Source organism: Mesoplodon mirus (assembly GCF_964341445.2).
Source record: "Mesoplodon mirus genome assembly, contig: HAP1_SCAFFOLD_3102, whole genome shotgun sequence".
NCBI lineage: Eukaryota > Metazoa > Chordata > Mammalia > Artiodactyla > Ziphiidae > Mesoplodon > Mesoplodon mirus.
In genome coordinates, this window is record NW_028294098.1 from 17,234 (window position 1) to 31,980 (window position 14,747).

A 14,747-nucleotide genomic window follows, 5' to 3' on the forward strand; every position below is an offset into this window, starting at 1 on the left:
TGTCCACGGATGGATCCCTGCAACTTCAGGGCATGGTGGGTGGTTAGGATCACCACGTGGGGTCCTTTTCCCTTAGGAGGGAGCTGGCCTTGCAGGCTGCTGATTTCCAGGTTTTTAGATACCCCCAGTATCCTGGCCGGATGGGGCGGCGGGCCAAGCCCTTGGTGACCGTAGCTTCTCCTACCTGGATGGCATACTTGAGTTGTTACAGTTCAGGTGGTCCCAGTGTTTGCACTAATGCTCCAAGGGCGATTCACCTTCGACCGAGAATGTAAAAGTGAAAGGGTTTAGCTAAATTAGGGAGTTCCAGGGCAAGGGTCTGAAGTGACGGCTCTTTGCATTCTTGAAAGGCTGCTTCTGGATTCTATTCCAAAGGATCATCATCTTTTCGTGTCAGTGTTTCTTATAGAGGCCCAGCTATTAGACTGTAGTTAGGGATCCAGATGCAGCAAACCGCGGCCTCCCCAGGAACCCCTAAGCTGTCTTCTAGTTTTAGAAGGGGTAAGGCTGCAAATGGCTTCTTCCCTGTCCTGGGATGGGCTCTGCCGACCTTCTGTGAGAACGAAGCCCAGGCAGTCAGTCCAGGCAGGTTACCTTAGTCTGTGACATTTGAGCCTTTTTCTTGGGCACCTTCTGTCCTTTCTTGGCTAAGTAGTTCAGAGGCCTCCTTAGTAGGGCTGGCGAGCAGAATGTGGTCTGCATATTGAAGGAAGGTTCCCTTCTCCAGAGGTAGATCTTTTAGGTTTTAGTTAAGTTTCCCCAAAGACGGTGTGGGAATTTTTGAACCCTTGGGGCAGGACGGCCCCAGCAGTATTGTCTTCGTTGTATGTTGAGTCCTGCCAATCACAAGCCAAACTTTCTTGTGACTTTGGGACTAATGGAATACAGAAGAAGGCATCATCTAAGTCTAATACAGAATACCATGTCCTGGTGGATGGTAGAATGACCAGCAGGGTGTAGGAATTAGGAACTACTGGATGTATATTCTTGGTGGCTTCACTGACTGTCCTGACGTTCTTTACCAGATACCCAGCAGCCCTCGGGGCTCTCGTGGTCGGGGCCCTTCCAGGATATGGAGTTCACCTGGGCAGTTACCCAGCAGCTCACGGGGCTCTCGTGGTCAGGCCCCTCCCAGGCTATGGAGCTCATCTGGACAGGTACCCAGCAGCCCACGGGGCTCTCGTGGTCAGGCCCCTACACGGGTATGGAGCTCACCTGGGCAGGCACCCAGCAAGCCCGGGCACACAGGAACCGTGCACATAGCCCTCATTGCAGAGCGCCCCCAGCCCACCTGTCGGTTGAGCTGACACAGAGCACCTCAGAGCAGGACTTGAACTAAGAAACAGCAGCTCCGACGGGTCTGTGACCCTGGGCATCACTCTGTGCAGCCTCCCTCTGCCTGGTCTTCCAGAGGCTTCCACTGCAGCCGGGGCACCAGGCCTCTGTCTCCACCCGCCACCCCTCCTCTCCCTGACTCCTGGGTTCCTCTCATTAGGAGAGGGTCTTCTTGAAGTTGTCTCCCACTCATGCGCCAGATAAAATGATTAGAAAACAAGCCAGGGCTGCAGCCCCTTGTCTCTCCTGACTCTCAGGAGCCCACACCTGTTCCTTGTACGTGGCCCGTGCAGCAAGGTCCATTTTCTGCAAATGTGAGCTGCTGAGGGGTGAGGATTGGCTGACCCGGCGGGCCAGCCCTCCCCAGGTGTGCCTGGGTTGAGGTCAATATAAACACCGTTCCAGGCAGCAAGAGCCCCTGCAGCTGTGCCTGACGCCCTATCCTCTGCCCCGTCAGCAGTGCCGGGGCCGGGCTGGTGGGAGGGAGTGAGGGGCCGTGGCTTTTTGGGTGGCCCGGTGTGAGTGGGGCTCTGCTGGACTTTCTGCAGGAGTTGCCAGGCTGCCACCTGCTGAAGAAGAGGATGTGTCACCCATACCTGCTGCTGGAATTGCTCGCCGGGCAGAGGTGAGGAAGGAAAAAAGCAGTGGGGACCGGGCCAGGAGGGGTATCTCAGGCAGGGAAGTGGAAAGCTTCCAGAAGAGCGTCTGGGGCCAGGACCATCCTGGCTGGCCTGCCGGCACCAAGTCGGCCTGCGTGCTGTCGCTGGTGTGGCTCCACGGCCCTTCCTGTAGGCTTTCAAGTCCTTGCACACATTCAGGTGTTTTACCCGGGAAGGGTGGGAACAGTTCAGCAGCAGCTGGCCTGGGGCTCGGTTCACGTTTACTCACAGACGCCTCGGCACGGTCCCCCAAGCTTTGCCATGAGGACGCTCCTTGCAGGGGGGCTGCTGGCTGCATGGGAGACGATTCCCCACCTGTGGCCAACTTCAGAATTGTTTACCACTGGAGCAAGTGCCCTGCCTGGTAGGGTTTTCCTCTGTAGAACTGGTGGGTTCTGATTTGTTTTCCTTTTTTCTTTTTTGGTTCAAGGTAGGTTTTATTCCTATTTTTTGTATTTATAGATATAAGCATGGAAATAATTGATTCATATAAATACACCTTTGGGAAGGGAGGAACTTCTTTTTCTGTTTTATTTTTTAAATTGTATTTATTTTTTTTTTATTTTTGAATTTTAGTTTTTTATACAGCAGGTTCTTATTGGTTATCTATTTTATACATATAAATGTATACATGTCAATCCCAATCTCCCAATTCATCCCACCACCACCCCTCCACGGCTTTCCCCCCTTGGTGTCCATACGTTTGTTCTCTACCTCTGTGTCTCTATTTCTGCCCTGCAAACCGGTTCATCTGTACCGTTTTTCTAGGTTCCACATACATGCAGTAATATACAATATTTGTTTTTCTCTTTCTGACTTACTTCACTCTGTATGACAGTCTCTGGATCCATCGACGTCTCTACAAATGACCCAATTTCCTTCCTTTTTATGGCGGAGAAACGTTCCATTTTATACATGTACCACATCTTTATCCGTTCGTCTGTCTGTGGGCATTTAAGTTGCTTCCATTACCTGGCTATTGTAAATAGTGCTGCAATGAACATTGTGGTGAATGTTTCTGTTTGATTTATGGTTTTCTCTGGGTATATACCCAGTAGTGGCATTGCTGGATCATATGGTAATTCTATTCTTAGATTTTTAAGGAACCTCCATACTATTCTCCATAGTGACTGCGTCAGTTTACATTCCCACCAATAGTGGAAGAGGGTTCCTTTTCTCCAGCCCTCTCCAGCATTTGTTGTTTGTATCTTTTCTGATGAGGCTCATTCTAACAGGTGTGGGGTGATAACCTCGTAGTTTTGATTTGCATTTCTCTAATTAGTGACGTTGAGCACCTTTTCATGTGCTTCTTGGCCATCTCTATGTCCTCTTGGAAGAAATGTCTATTTAGATCTTCTGCCCATTTTTGTATTGGGTCGTTTGTTTTTTTAATATTGAGCTGCATGAGCTGTTTATATATATGGGAGATCAATCCTTTGTCTGTTGATTCGTTTGCAAATATTTTCTCCTATTCTGAGGGCTGTCTTTTCGTCTTGTGTGTAGTTTCCTTTGTTTTGCAAAAGCTTTTACGTTTCATTAGGACCCATTTGTTTATTTTGTTTTTTATTCCATTACTCTAGGAGATGCATCAAAAAAGATCTTGGTTTGGTTTATGTCCGAGAATTCTTCCTGTGTTTTCCTCTAAGTTTTATACTGTCCGGTCTTACATTAAGGTCTCTAATCCATTTTGAATTTATTTTGGTGTATGGTGTTAGGGAGTGTTCGAATTTCATTCTTTTACATGTAGCTGTCTAGTTTTCCCAGCACCACTGACTGAAGAGACTGTCTTTTATCCATTGTATAGTCTTGCCTCCTTTGTCACAGATTAGTTGACCATAGGCGTGTAGGTTTATCTCTGGGCTTTCTTTTTTTCTTTTACACCTTTATTGGTGTATAATTGCTTTACAGGGGTGTGTTAGTTTCTGCTGTATAACAAAGTGAATCAGCTATACATATACCAATATCACACTGTTGTTGTTTTCTGAGAGACACTCCAGGTCAAGTGATGGTCACCCGAGTCGTCCTGGGGGCCCGTTGACCCTGGTTGTCTCTCTGGAGGTTGGGGTTGGAGGGCCTCCTCACTCGAGGTCAGTGTGTCCACGGATGGATCCCTGCAACTTCAGGGCATGGTGGGTGGTTAGGATCACCACGTGGGGTCCTTTTCCCTTAGGAGGGAGCTGGCCTTGCAGGCTGCTGATTTCCAGGTTTTTAGATACCCCCAGTATCCTGGCCGGATGGGGCGGCGGGCCAAGCCCTTGGTGACCGTAGCTTCTCCTACCTGGATGGCATACTTGAGTTGTTACAGTTCAGGTGGTCCCAGTGTTTGCACTAATGCTCCAAGGGCGATTCACCTTCGACCGAGAATGTAAAAGTGAAAGGGTTTAGCTAAATTAGGGAGTTCCAGGGCAAGGGTCTGAAGTGACGGCTCTTTGCATTCTTGAAAGGCTGCTTCTGGATTCTATTCCAAAGGATCATCATCTTTTCGTGTCAGTGTTTCTTATAGAGGCCCAGCTATTAGACTGTAGTTAGGGATCCAGATGCAGCAAACCGCGGCCTCCCCAGGAACCCCTAAGCTGTCTTCTAGTTTTAGAAGGGGTAAGGCTGCAAATGGCTTCTTCCCTGTCCTGGGATGGGCTCTGCCGACCTTCTGTGAGAACGAAGCCCAGGCAGTCAGTCCAGGCAGGTTACCTTAGTCTGTGACATTTGAGCCTTTTTCTTGGGCACCTTCTGTCCTTTCTTGGCTAAGTAGTTCAGAGGCCTCCTTAGTAGGGCTGGCGAGCAGAATGTGGTCTGCATATTGAAGGAAGGTTCCCTTCTCCAGAGGTAGATCTTTTAGGTTTTAGTTAAGTTTCCCCAAAGACGGTGTGGGAATTTTTGAACCCTTGGGGCAGGACGGCCCCAGCAGTATTGTCTTCGTTGTATGTTGAGTCCTGCCAATCACAAGCCAAACTTTCTTGTGACTTTGGGACTAATGGAATACAGAAGAAGGCATCATCTAAGTCTAATACAGAATACCATGTCCTGGTGGATGGTAGAATGACCAGCAGGGTGTAGGAATTAGGAACTACTGGATGTATATTCTTGGTGGCTTCACTGACTGTCCTGACGTTCTTTACCAGATACCCAGCAGCCCTCGGGGCTCTCGTGGTCGGGGCCCTTCCAGGATATGGAGTTCACCTGGGCAGTTACCCAGCAGCTCACGGGGCTCTCGTGGTCAGGCCCCTCCCAGGCTATGGAGCTCATCTGGACAGGTACCCAGCAGCCCACGGGGCTCTCGTGGTCAGGCCCCTACACGGGTATGGAGCTCACCTGGGCAGGCACCCAGCAAACCCGGGCACACAGGAACCGTGCACATAGCCCTCATTGCAGAGCGCCCCCAGCCCACCTGTCGGTTGAGCTGACACAGAGCACCTCAGAGCAGGACTTGAACTAAGAAACAGCAGCTCCGACGGGTCTGTGACCCTGGGCATCACTCTGTGCAGCCTCCCTCTGCCTGGTCTTCCAGAGGCTTCCACTGCAGCCGGGGCACCAGGCCTCTGTCTCCACCCACCACCCCTCCTCTCCCTGACTCCTGGGTTCCTCTCATTAGGAGAGGGTCTTCTTGAAGTTGTCTCCCACTCATGCGCCAGATAAAATGATTAGAAAACAAGCCAGGGCTGCAGCCCCTTGTCTCTCCTGACTCTCAGGAGCCCACACCTGTTCCTTGTACGTGGCCCGTGCAGCAAGGTCCATTTTCTGCAAATGTGAGCTGCTGAGGGGTGAGGATTGGCTGACCCGGCGGGCCAGCCCTCCCCAGGTGTGCCTGGGTTGAGGTCAATATAAACACCGTTCCAGGCAGCAAGAGCCCCTGCAGCTGTGCCTGACGCCCTATCCTCTGCCCCGTCAGCAGTGCCGGGGCCGGGCTGGTGGGAGGGAGTGAGGGGCCGTGGCTTTTTGGGTGGCCCGGTGTGAGTGGGGCTCTGCTGGACTTTCTGCAGGAGTTGCCAGGCTGCCACCTGCTGAAGAAGAGGATGTGTCACCCATACCTGCTGCTGGAATTGCTCGCCGGGCAGAGGTGAGGAAGGAAAAAAGCAGTGGGGACCGGGCCAGGAGGGGTATCTCAGGCAGGGAAGTGGAAAGCTTCCAGAAGAGCGTCTGGGGCCAGGACCATCCTGGCTGGCCTGCCGGCACCAAGTCGGCCTGCGTGCTGTCGCTGGTGTGGCTCCACGGCCCTTCCTGTAGGCTTTCAAGTCCTTGCACACATTCAGGTGTTTTACCCGGGAAGGGTGGGAACAGTTCAGCAGCAGCTGGCCTGGGGCTCGGTTCACGTTTACTCACAGACGCCTCGGCACGGTCCCCCAAGCTTTGCCATGAGGACGCTCCTTGCAGGGGGGCTGCTGGCTGCATGGGAGACGATTCCCCACCTGTGGCCAACTTCAGAATTGTTTACCACTGGAGCAAGTGCCCTGCCTGGTAGGGTTTTCCTCTGTAGAACTGGTGGGTTCTGATTTGTTTTCCTTTTTTCTTTTTTGGTTCAAGGTAGGTTTTATTCCTATTTTTTGTATTTATAGATATAAGCATGGAAATAATTGATTCATATAAATACACCTTTGGGAAGGGAGGAACTTCTTTTTCTGTTTTATTTTTTAAATTGTATTTATTTTTTTTTTTTATTTTTGAATTTTAGTTTTTTATACAGCAGGTTCTTATTGGTTATCTATTTTATACATATAAATGTATACATGTCAATCCCAATCTCCCAATTCATCCCACCACCACCCCTCCACGGCTTTCCCCCCTTGGTGTCCATACGTTTGTTCTCTACCTCTGTGTCTCTATTTCTGCCCTGCAAACCGGTTCATCTGTACCGTTTTTCTAGGTTCCACATACATGCAGTAATATACAATATTTGTTTTTCTCTTTCTGACTTACTTCACTCTGTATGACAGTCTCTGGATCCATCGACGTCTCTACAAATGACCCAATTTCCTTCCTTTTTATGGCGGAGAAACGTTCCATTTTATACATGTACCACATCTTTATCCGTTCGTCTGTCTGTGGGCATTTAAGTTGCTTCCATTACCTGGCTATTGTAAATAGTGCTGCAATGAACATTGTGGTGAATGTTTCTGTTTGATTTATGGTTTTCTCTGGGTATATACCCAGTAGTGGCATTGCTGGATCATATGGTAATTCTATTCTTAGATTTTTAAGGAACCTCCATACTATTCTCCATAGTGACTGCGTCAGTTTACATTCCCACCAATAGTGGAAGAGGGTTCCTTTTCTCCAGCCCTCTCCAGCATTTGTTGTTTGTATCTTTTCTGATGAGGCTCATTCTAACAGGTGTGGGGTGATAACCTCGTAGTTTTGATTTGCATTTCTCTAATTAGTGACGTTGAGCACCTTTTCATGTGCTTCTTGGCCATCTCTATGTCCTCTTGGAAGAAATGTCTATTTAGATCTTCTGCCCATTTTTGTATTGGGTCGTTTGTTTTTTTAATATTGAGCTGCATGAGCTGTTTATATATATGGGAGATCAATCCTTTGTCTGTTGATTCGTTTGCAAATATTTTCTCCTATTCTGAGGGCTGTCTTTTCGTCTTGTGTGTAGTTTCCTTTGTTTTGCAAAAGCTTTTACGTTTCATTAGGACCCATTTGTTTATTTTGTTTTTTATTCCATTACTCTAGGAGATGCATCAAAAAAGATCTTGGTTTGGTTTATGTCCGAGAATTCTTCCTGTGTTTTCCTCTAAGTTTTATACTGTCCGGTCTTACATTAAGGTCTCTAATCCATTTTGAATTTATTTTGGTGTATGGTGTTAGGGAGTGTTCGAATTTCATTCTTTTACATGTAGCTGTCTAGTTTTCCCAGCACCACTGACTGAAGAGACTGTCTTTTATCCATTGTATAGTCTTGCCTCCTTTGTCACAGATTAGTTGACCATAGGCGTGTAGGTTTATCTCTGGGCTTTCTTTTTTTCTTTTACACCTTTATTGGTGTATAATTGCTTTACAGGGGTGTGTTAGTTTCTGCTGTATAACAAAGTGAATCAGCTATACATATACCAATATCACACTGTTGTTGTTTTCTGAGAGACACTCCAGGTCAAGTGATGGTCACCCGAGTCGTCCTGGGGGCCCGTTGACCCTGGTTGTCTCTCTGGAGGTTGGGGTTGGAGGGCCTCCTCACTCGAGGTCAGTGTGTCCACGGATGGATCCCTGCAACTTCAGGGCATGGTGGGTGGTTAGGATCACCACGTGGGGTCCTTTTCCCTTAGGAGGGAGCTGGCCTTGCAGGCTGCTGATTTCCAGGTTTTTAGATACCCCCAGTATCCTGGCCGGATGGGGCGGCGGGCCAAGCCCTTGGTGACCGTAGCTTCTCCTACCTGGATGGCATACTTGAGTTGTTACAGTTCAGGTGGTCCCAGTGTTTGCACTAATGCTCCAAGGGCGATTCACCTTCGACCGAGAATGTAAAAGTGAAAGGGTTTAGCTAAATTAGGGAGTTCCAGGGCAAGGGTCTGAAGTGACGGCTCTTTGCATTCTTGAAAGGCTGCTTCTGGATTCTATTCCAAAGGATCATCATCTTTTCGTGTCAGTGTTTCTTATAGAGGCCCAGCTATTAGACTGTAGTTAGGGATCCAGATGCAGCAAACCGCGGCCTCCCCAGGAACCCCTAAGCTGTCTTCTAGTTTTAGAAGGGGTAAGGCTGCAAATGGCTTCTTCCCTGTCCTGGGATGGGCTCTGCCGACCTTCTGTGAGAACGAAGCCCAGGCAGTCAGTCCAGGCAGGTTACCTTAGTCTGTGACATTTGAGCCTTTTTCTTGGGCACCTTCTGTCCTTTCTTGGCTAAGTAGTTCAGAGGCCTCCTTAGTAGGGCTGGCGAGCAGAATGTGGTCTGCATATTGAAGGAAGGTTCCCTTCTCCAGAGGTAGATCTTTTAGGTTTTAGTTAAGTTTCCCCAAAGACGGTGTGGGAATTTTTGAACCCTTGGGGCAGGACGGCCCCAGCAGTATTGTCTTCGTTGTATGTTGAGTCCTGCCAATCACAAGCCAAACTTTCTTGTGACTTTGGGACTAATGGAATACAGAAGAAGGCATCATCTAAGTCTAATACAGAATACCATGTCCTGGTGGATGGTAGAATGACCAGCAGGGTGTAGGAATTAGGAACTACTGGATGTATATTCTTGGTGGCTTCACTGACTGTCCTGACGTTCTTTACCAGATACCCAGCAGCCCTCGGGGCTCTCGTGGTCGGGGCCCTTCCAGGATATGGAGTTCACCTGGGCAGTTACCCAGCAGCTCACGGGGCTCTCGTGGTCAGGCCCCTCCCAGGCTATGGAGCTCATCTGGACAGGTACCCAGCAGCCCACGGGGCTCTCGTGGTCAGGCCCCTACACGGGTATGGAGCTCACCTGGGCAGGCACCCAGCAAACCCGGGCACACAGGAACCGTGCACATAGCCCTCATTGCAGAGCGCCCCCAGCCCACCTGTCGGTTGAGCTGACACAGAGCACCTCAGAGCAGGACTTGAACTAAGAAACAGCAGCTCCGACGGGTCTGTGACCCTGGGCATCACTCTGTGCAGCCTCCCTCTGCCTGGTCTTCCAGAGGCTTCCACTGCAGCCGGGGCACCAGGCCTCTGTCTCCACCCGCCACCCCTCCTCTCCCTGACTCCTGGGTTCCTCTCATTAGGAGAGGGTCTTCTTGAAGTTGTCTCCCACTCATGCGCCAGATAAAATGATTAGAAAACAAGCCAGGGCTGCAGCCCCTTGTCTCTCCTGACTCTCAGGAGCCCACACCTGTTCCTTGTACGTGGCCCGTGCAGCAAGGTCCATTTTCTGCAAATGTGAGCTGCTGAGGGGTGAGGATTGGCTGACCCGGCGGGCCAGCCCTCCCCAGGTGTGCCTGGGTTGAGGTCAATATAAACACCGTTCCAGGCAGCAAGAGCCCCTGCAGCTGTGCCTGACGCCCTATCCTCTGCCCCGTCAGCAGTGCCGGGGCCGGGCTGGTGGGAGGGAGTGAGGGGCCGTGGCTTTTTGGGTGGCCCGGTGTGAGTGGGGCTCTGCTGGACTTTCTGCAGGAGTTGCCAGGCTGCCACCTGCTGAAGAAGAGGATGTGTCACCCATACCTGCTGCTGGAATTGCTCGCCGGGCAGAGGTGAGGAAGGAAAAAAGCAGTGGGGACCGGGCCAGGAGGGGTATCTCAGGCAGGGAAGTGGAAAGCTTCCAGAAGAGCGTCTGGGGCCAGGACCATCCTGGCTGGCCTGCCGGCACCAAGTCGGCCTGCGTGCTGTCGCTGGTGTGGCTCCACGGCCCTTCCTGTAGGCTTTCAAGTCCTTGCACACATTCAGGTGTTTTACCCGGGAAGGGTGGGAACAGTTCAGCAGCAGCTGGCCTGGGGCTCGGTTCACGTTTACTCACAGACGCCTCGGCACGGTCCCCCAAGCTTTGCCATGAGGACGCTCCTTGCAGGGGGGCTGCTGGCTGCATGGGAGACGATTCCCCACCTGTGGCCAACTTCAGAATTGTTTACCACTGGAGCAAGTGCCCTGCCTGGTAGGGTTTTCCTCTGTAGAACTGGTGGGTTCTGATTTGTTTTCCTTTTTTCTTTTTTGGTTCAAGGTAGGTTTTATTCCTATTTTTTGTATTTATAGATATAAGCATGGAAATAATTGATTCATATAAATACACCTTTGGGAAGGGAGGAACTTCTTTTTCTGTTTTATTTTTTAAATTGTATTTATTTTTTTTTTTTATTTTTGAATTTTAGTTTTTTATACAGCAGGTTCTTATTGGTTATCTATTTTATACATATAAATGTATACATGTCAATCCCAATCTCCCAATTCATCCCACCACCACCCCTCCACGGCTTTCCCCCCTTGGTGTCCATACGTTTGTTCTCTACCTCTGTGTCTCTATTTCTGCCCTGCAAACCGGTTCATCTGTACCGTTTTTCTAGGTTCCACATACATGCAGTAATATACAATATTTGTTTTTCTCTTTCTGACTTACTTCACTCTGTATGACAGTCTCTGGATCCATCGACGTCTCTACAAATGACCCAATTTCCTTCCTTTTTATGGCGGAGAAACGTTCCATTTTATACATGTACCACATCTTTATCCGTTCGTCTGTCTGTGGGCATTTAAGTTGCTTCCATTACCTGGCTATTGTAAATAGTGCTGCAATGAACATTGTGGTGAATGTTTCTGTTTGATTTATGGTTTTCTCTGGGTATATACCCAGTAGTGGCATTGCTGGATCATATGGTAATTCTATTCTTAGATTTTTAAGGAACCTCCATACTATTCTCCATAGTGACTGCGTCAGTTTACATTCCCACCAATAGTGGAAGAGGGTTCCTTTTCTCCAGCCCTCTCCAGCATTTGTTGTTTGTATCTTTTCTGATGAGGCTCATTCTAACAGGTGTGGGGTGATAACCTCGTAGTTTTGATTTGCATTTCTCTAATTAGTGACGTTGAGCACCTTTTCATGTGCTTCTTGGCCATCTCTATGTCCTCTTGGAAGAAATGTCTATTTAGATCTTCTGCCCATTTTTGTATTGGGTCGTTTGTTTTTTTAATATTGAGCTGCATGAGCTGTTTATATATATGGGAGATCAATCCTTTGTCTGTTGATTCGTTTGCAAATATTTTCTCCTATTCTGAGGGCTGTCTTTTCGTCTTGTGTGTAGTTTCCTTTGTTTTGCAAAAGCTTTTACGTTTCATTAGGACCCATTTGTTTATTTTGTTTTTTATTCCATTACTCTAGGAGATGCATCAAAAAAGATCTTGGTTTGGTTTATGTCCGAGAATTCTTCCTGTGTTTTCCTCTAAGTTTTATACTGTCCGGTCTTACATTAAGGTCTCTAATCCATTTTGAATTTATTTTGGTGTATGGTGTTAGGGAGTGTTCGAATTTCATTCTTTTACATGTAGCTGTCTAGTTTTCCCAGCACCACTGACTGAAGAGACTGTCTTTTATCCATTGTATAGTCTTGCCTCCTTTGTCACAGATTAGTTGACCATAGGCGTGTAGGTTTATCTCTGGGCTTTCTTTTTTTCTTTTACACCTTTATTGGTGTATAATTGCTTTACAGGGGTGTGTTAGTTTCTGCTGTATAACAAAGTGAATCAGCTATACATATACCAATATCACACTGTTGTTGTTTTCTGAGAGACACTCCAGGTCAAGTGATGGTCACCCGAGTCGTCCTGGGGGCCCGTTGACCCTGGTTGTCTCTCTGGAGGTTGGGGTTGGAGGGCCTCCTCACTCGAGGTCAGTGTGTCCACGGATGGATCCCTGCAACTTCAGGGCATGGTGGGTGGTTAGGATCACCACGTGGGGTCCTTTTCCCTTAGGAGGGAGCTGGCCTTGCAGGCTGCTGATTTCCAGGTTTTTAGATACCCCCAGTATCCTGGCCGGATGGGGCGGCGGGCCAAGCCCTTGGTGACCGTAGCTTCTCCTACCTGGATGGCATACTTGAGTTGTTACAGTTCAGGTGGTCCCAGTGTTTGCACTAATGCTCCAAGGGCGATTCACCTTCGACCGAGAATGTAAAAGTGAAAGGGTTTAGCTAAATTAGGGAGTTCCAGGGCAAGGGTCTGAAGTGACGGCTCTTTGCATTCTTGAAAGGCTGCTTCTGGATTCTATTCCAAAGGATCATCATCTTTTCGTGTCAGTGTTTCTTATAGAGGCCCAGCTATTAGACTGTAGTTAGGGATCCAGATGCAGCAAACCGCGGCCTCCCCAGGAACCCCTAAGCTGTCTTCTAGTTTTAGAAGGGGTAAGGCTGCAAATGGCTTCTTCCCTGTCCTGGGATGGGCTCTGCCGACCTTCTGTGAGAACGAAGCCCAGGCAGTCAGTCCAGGCAGGTTACCTTAGTCTGTGACATTTGAGCCTTTTTCTTGGGCACCTTCTGTCCTTTCTTGGCTAAGTAGTTCAGAGGCCTCCTTAGTAGGGCTGGCGAGCAGAATGTGGTCTGCATATTGAAGGAAGGTTCCCTTCTCCAGAGGTAGATCTTTTAGGTTTTAGTTAAGTTTCCCCAAAGACGGTGTGGGAATTTTTGAACCCTTGGGGCAGGACGGCCCCAGCAGTATTGTCTTCGTTGTATGTTGAGTCCTGCCAATCACAAGCCAAACTTTCTTGTGACTTTGGGACTAATGGAATACAGAAGAAGGCATCATCTAAGTCTAATACAGAATACCATGTCCTGGTGGATGGTAGAATGACCAGCAGGGTGTAGGAATTAGGAACTACTGGATGTATATTCTTGGTGGCTTCACTGACTGTCCTGACGTTCTTTACCAGATACCCAGCAGCCCTCGGGGCTCTCGTGGTCGGGGCCCTTCCAGGATATGGAGTTCACCTGGGCAGTTACCCAGCAGCTCACGGGGCTCTCGTGGTCAGGCCCCTCCCAGGCTATGGAGCTCATCTGGACAGGTACCCAGCAGCCCACGGGGCTCTCGTGGTCAGGCCCCTACACGGGTATGGAGCTCACCTGGGCAGGCACCCAGCAAACCCGGGCACACAGGAACCGTGCACATAGCCCTCATTGCAGAGCGCCCCCAGCCCACCTGTCGGTTGAGCTGACACAGAGCACCTCAGAGCAGGACTTGAACTAAGAAACAGCAGCTCCGACGGGTCTGTGACCCTGGGCATCACTCTGTGCAGCCTCCCTCTGCCTGGTCTTCCAGAGGCTTCCACTGCAGCCGGGGCACCAGGCCTCTGTCTCCACCCGCCACCCCTCCTCTCCCTGACTCCTGGGTTCCTCTCATTAGGAGAGGGTCTTCTTGAAGTTGTCTCCCACTCATGCGCCAGATAAAATGATTAGAAAACAAGCCAGGGCTGCAGCCCCTTGTCTCTCCTGACTCTCAGGAGCCCACACCTGTTCCTTGTACGTGGCCCGTGCAGCAAGGTCCATTTTCTGCAAATGTGAGCTGCTGAGGGGTGAGGATTGGCTGACCCGGCGGGCCAGCCCTCCCCAGGTGTGCCTGGGTTGAGGTCAATATAAACACCGTTCCAGGCAGCAAGAGCCCCTGCAGCTGTGCCTGACGCCCTATCCTCTGCCCCGTCAGCAGTGCCGGGGCCGGGCTGGTGGGAGGGAGTGAGGGGCCGTGGCTTTTTGGGTGGCCCGGTGTGAGTGGGGCTCTGCTGGACTTTCTGCAGGAGTTGCCAGGCTGCCACCTGCTGAAGAAGAGGATGTGTCACCCATACCTGCTGCTGGAATTGCTCGCCGGGCAGAGGTGAGGAAGGAAAAAAGCAGTGGGGACCGGGCCAGGAGGGGTATCTCAGGCAGGGAAGTGGAAAGCTTCCAGAAGAGCGTCTGGGGCCAGGACCATCCTGGCTGGCCTGCCGGCACCAAGTCGGCCTGCGTGCTGTCGCTGGTGTGGCTCCACGGCCCTTCCTGTAGGCTTTCAAGTCCTTGCACACATTCAGGTGTTTTACCCGGGAAGGGTGGGAACAGTTCAGCAGCAGCTGGCCTGGGGCTCGGTTCACGTTTACTCACAGACGCCTCGGCACGGTCCCCCAAGCTTTGCCATGAGGACGCTCCTTGCAGGGGGGCTGCTGGCTGCATGGGAGACGATTCCCCACCTGTGGCCAACTTCAGAATTGTTTACCACTGGAGCAAGTGCCCTGCCTGGTAGGGTTTTCCTCTGTAGAACTGGTGGGTTCTGATTTGTTTTCCTTTTTTCTTTTTTGGTTCAAGGTAGGTTTTATTCCTATTTTTTGTATTTATAGATATAAGCATGGAAATAATTGAT

General features: G+C 49.9%; 1 protein-coding gene across 2 annotated transcripts in view; it reads left to right on the plus strand.

The window, feature by feature from the left end:
• The window catches only part of LOC309798368 (uncharacterized protein), a 29,587-nt gene extending 15,359 nt beyond the window's left edge, over positions 1-14,228 (plus strand). Inside the window, exons 9-16 of one of the 2 annotated variants that reach the window (XM_088845594.1) lie at positions 1,026-1,157; positions 1,884-1,960; positions 5,114-5,245; positions 5,972-6,048; positions 9,204-9,335; positions 10,062-10,138; positions 13,294-13,425; positions 14,152-14,228. In XM_088845594.1, coding sequence (XP_088701720.1) covers positions 5,161-5,245; positions 5,972-6,048; positions 9,204-9,335; positions 10,062-10,138; positions 13,294-13,425; positions 14,152-14,176 — 528 coding nt within the window. In that variant the 5' untranslated portion in view covers positions 1,026-1,157; positions 1,884-1,960; positions 5,114-5,160 and the 3' untranslated portion in view covers positions 14,177-14,228. Of the gene's footprint in view, positions 1-1,025; positions 1,445-1,883; positions 1,961-5,113; positions 5,246-5,971; positions 6,049-9,203; positions 9,336-10,061; positions 10,139-13,293; positions 13,426-14,151 lie in introns of those variants that run through there. The other variant, XM_088845593.1, reaches the window with a different exon arrangement.
• Positions 14,229-14,747: the final 519 nt, after the last annotated feature.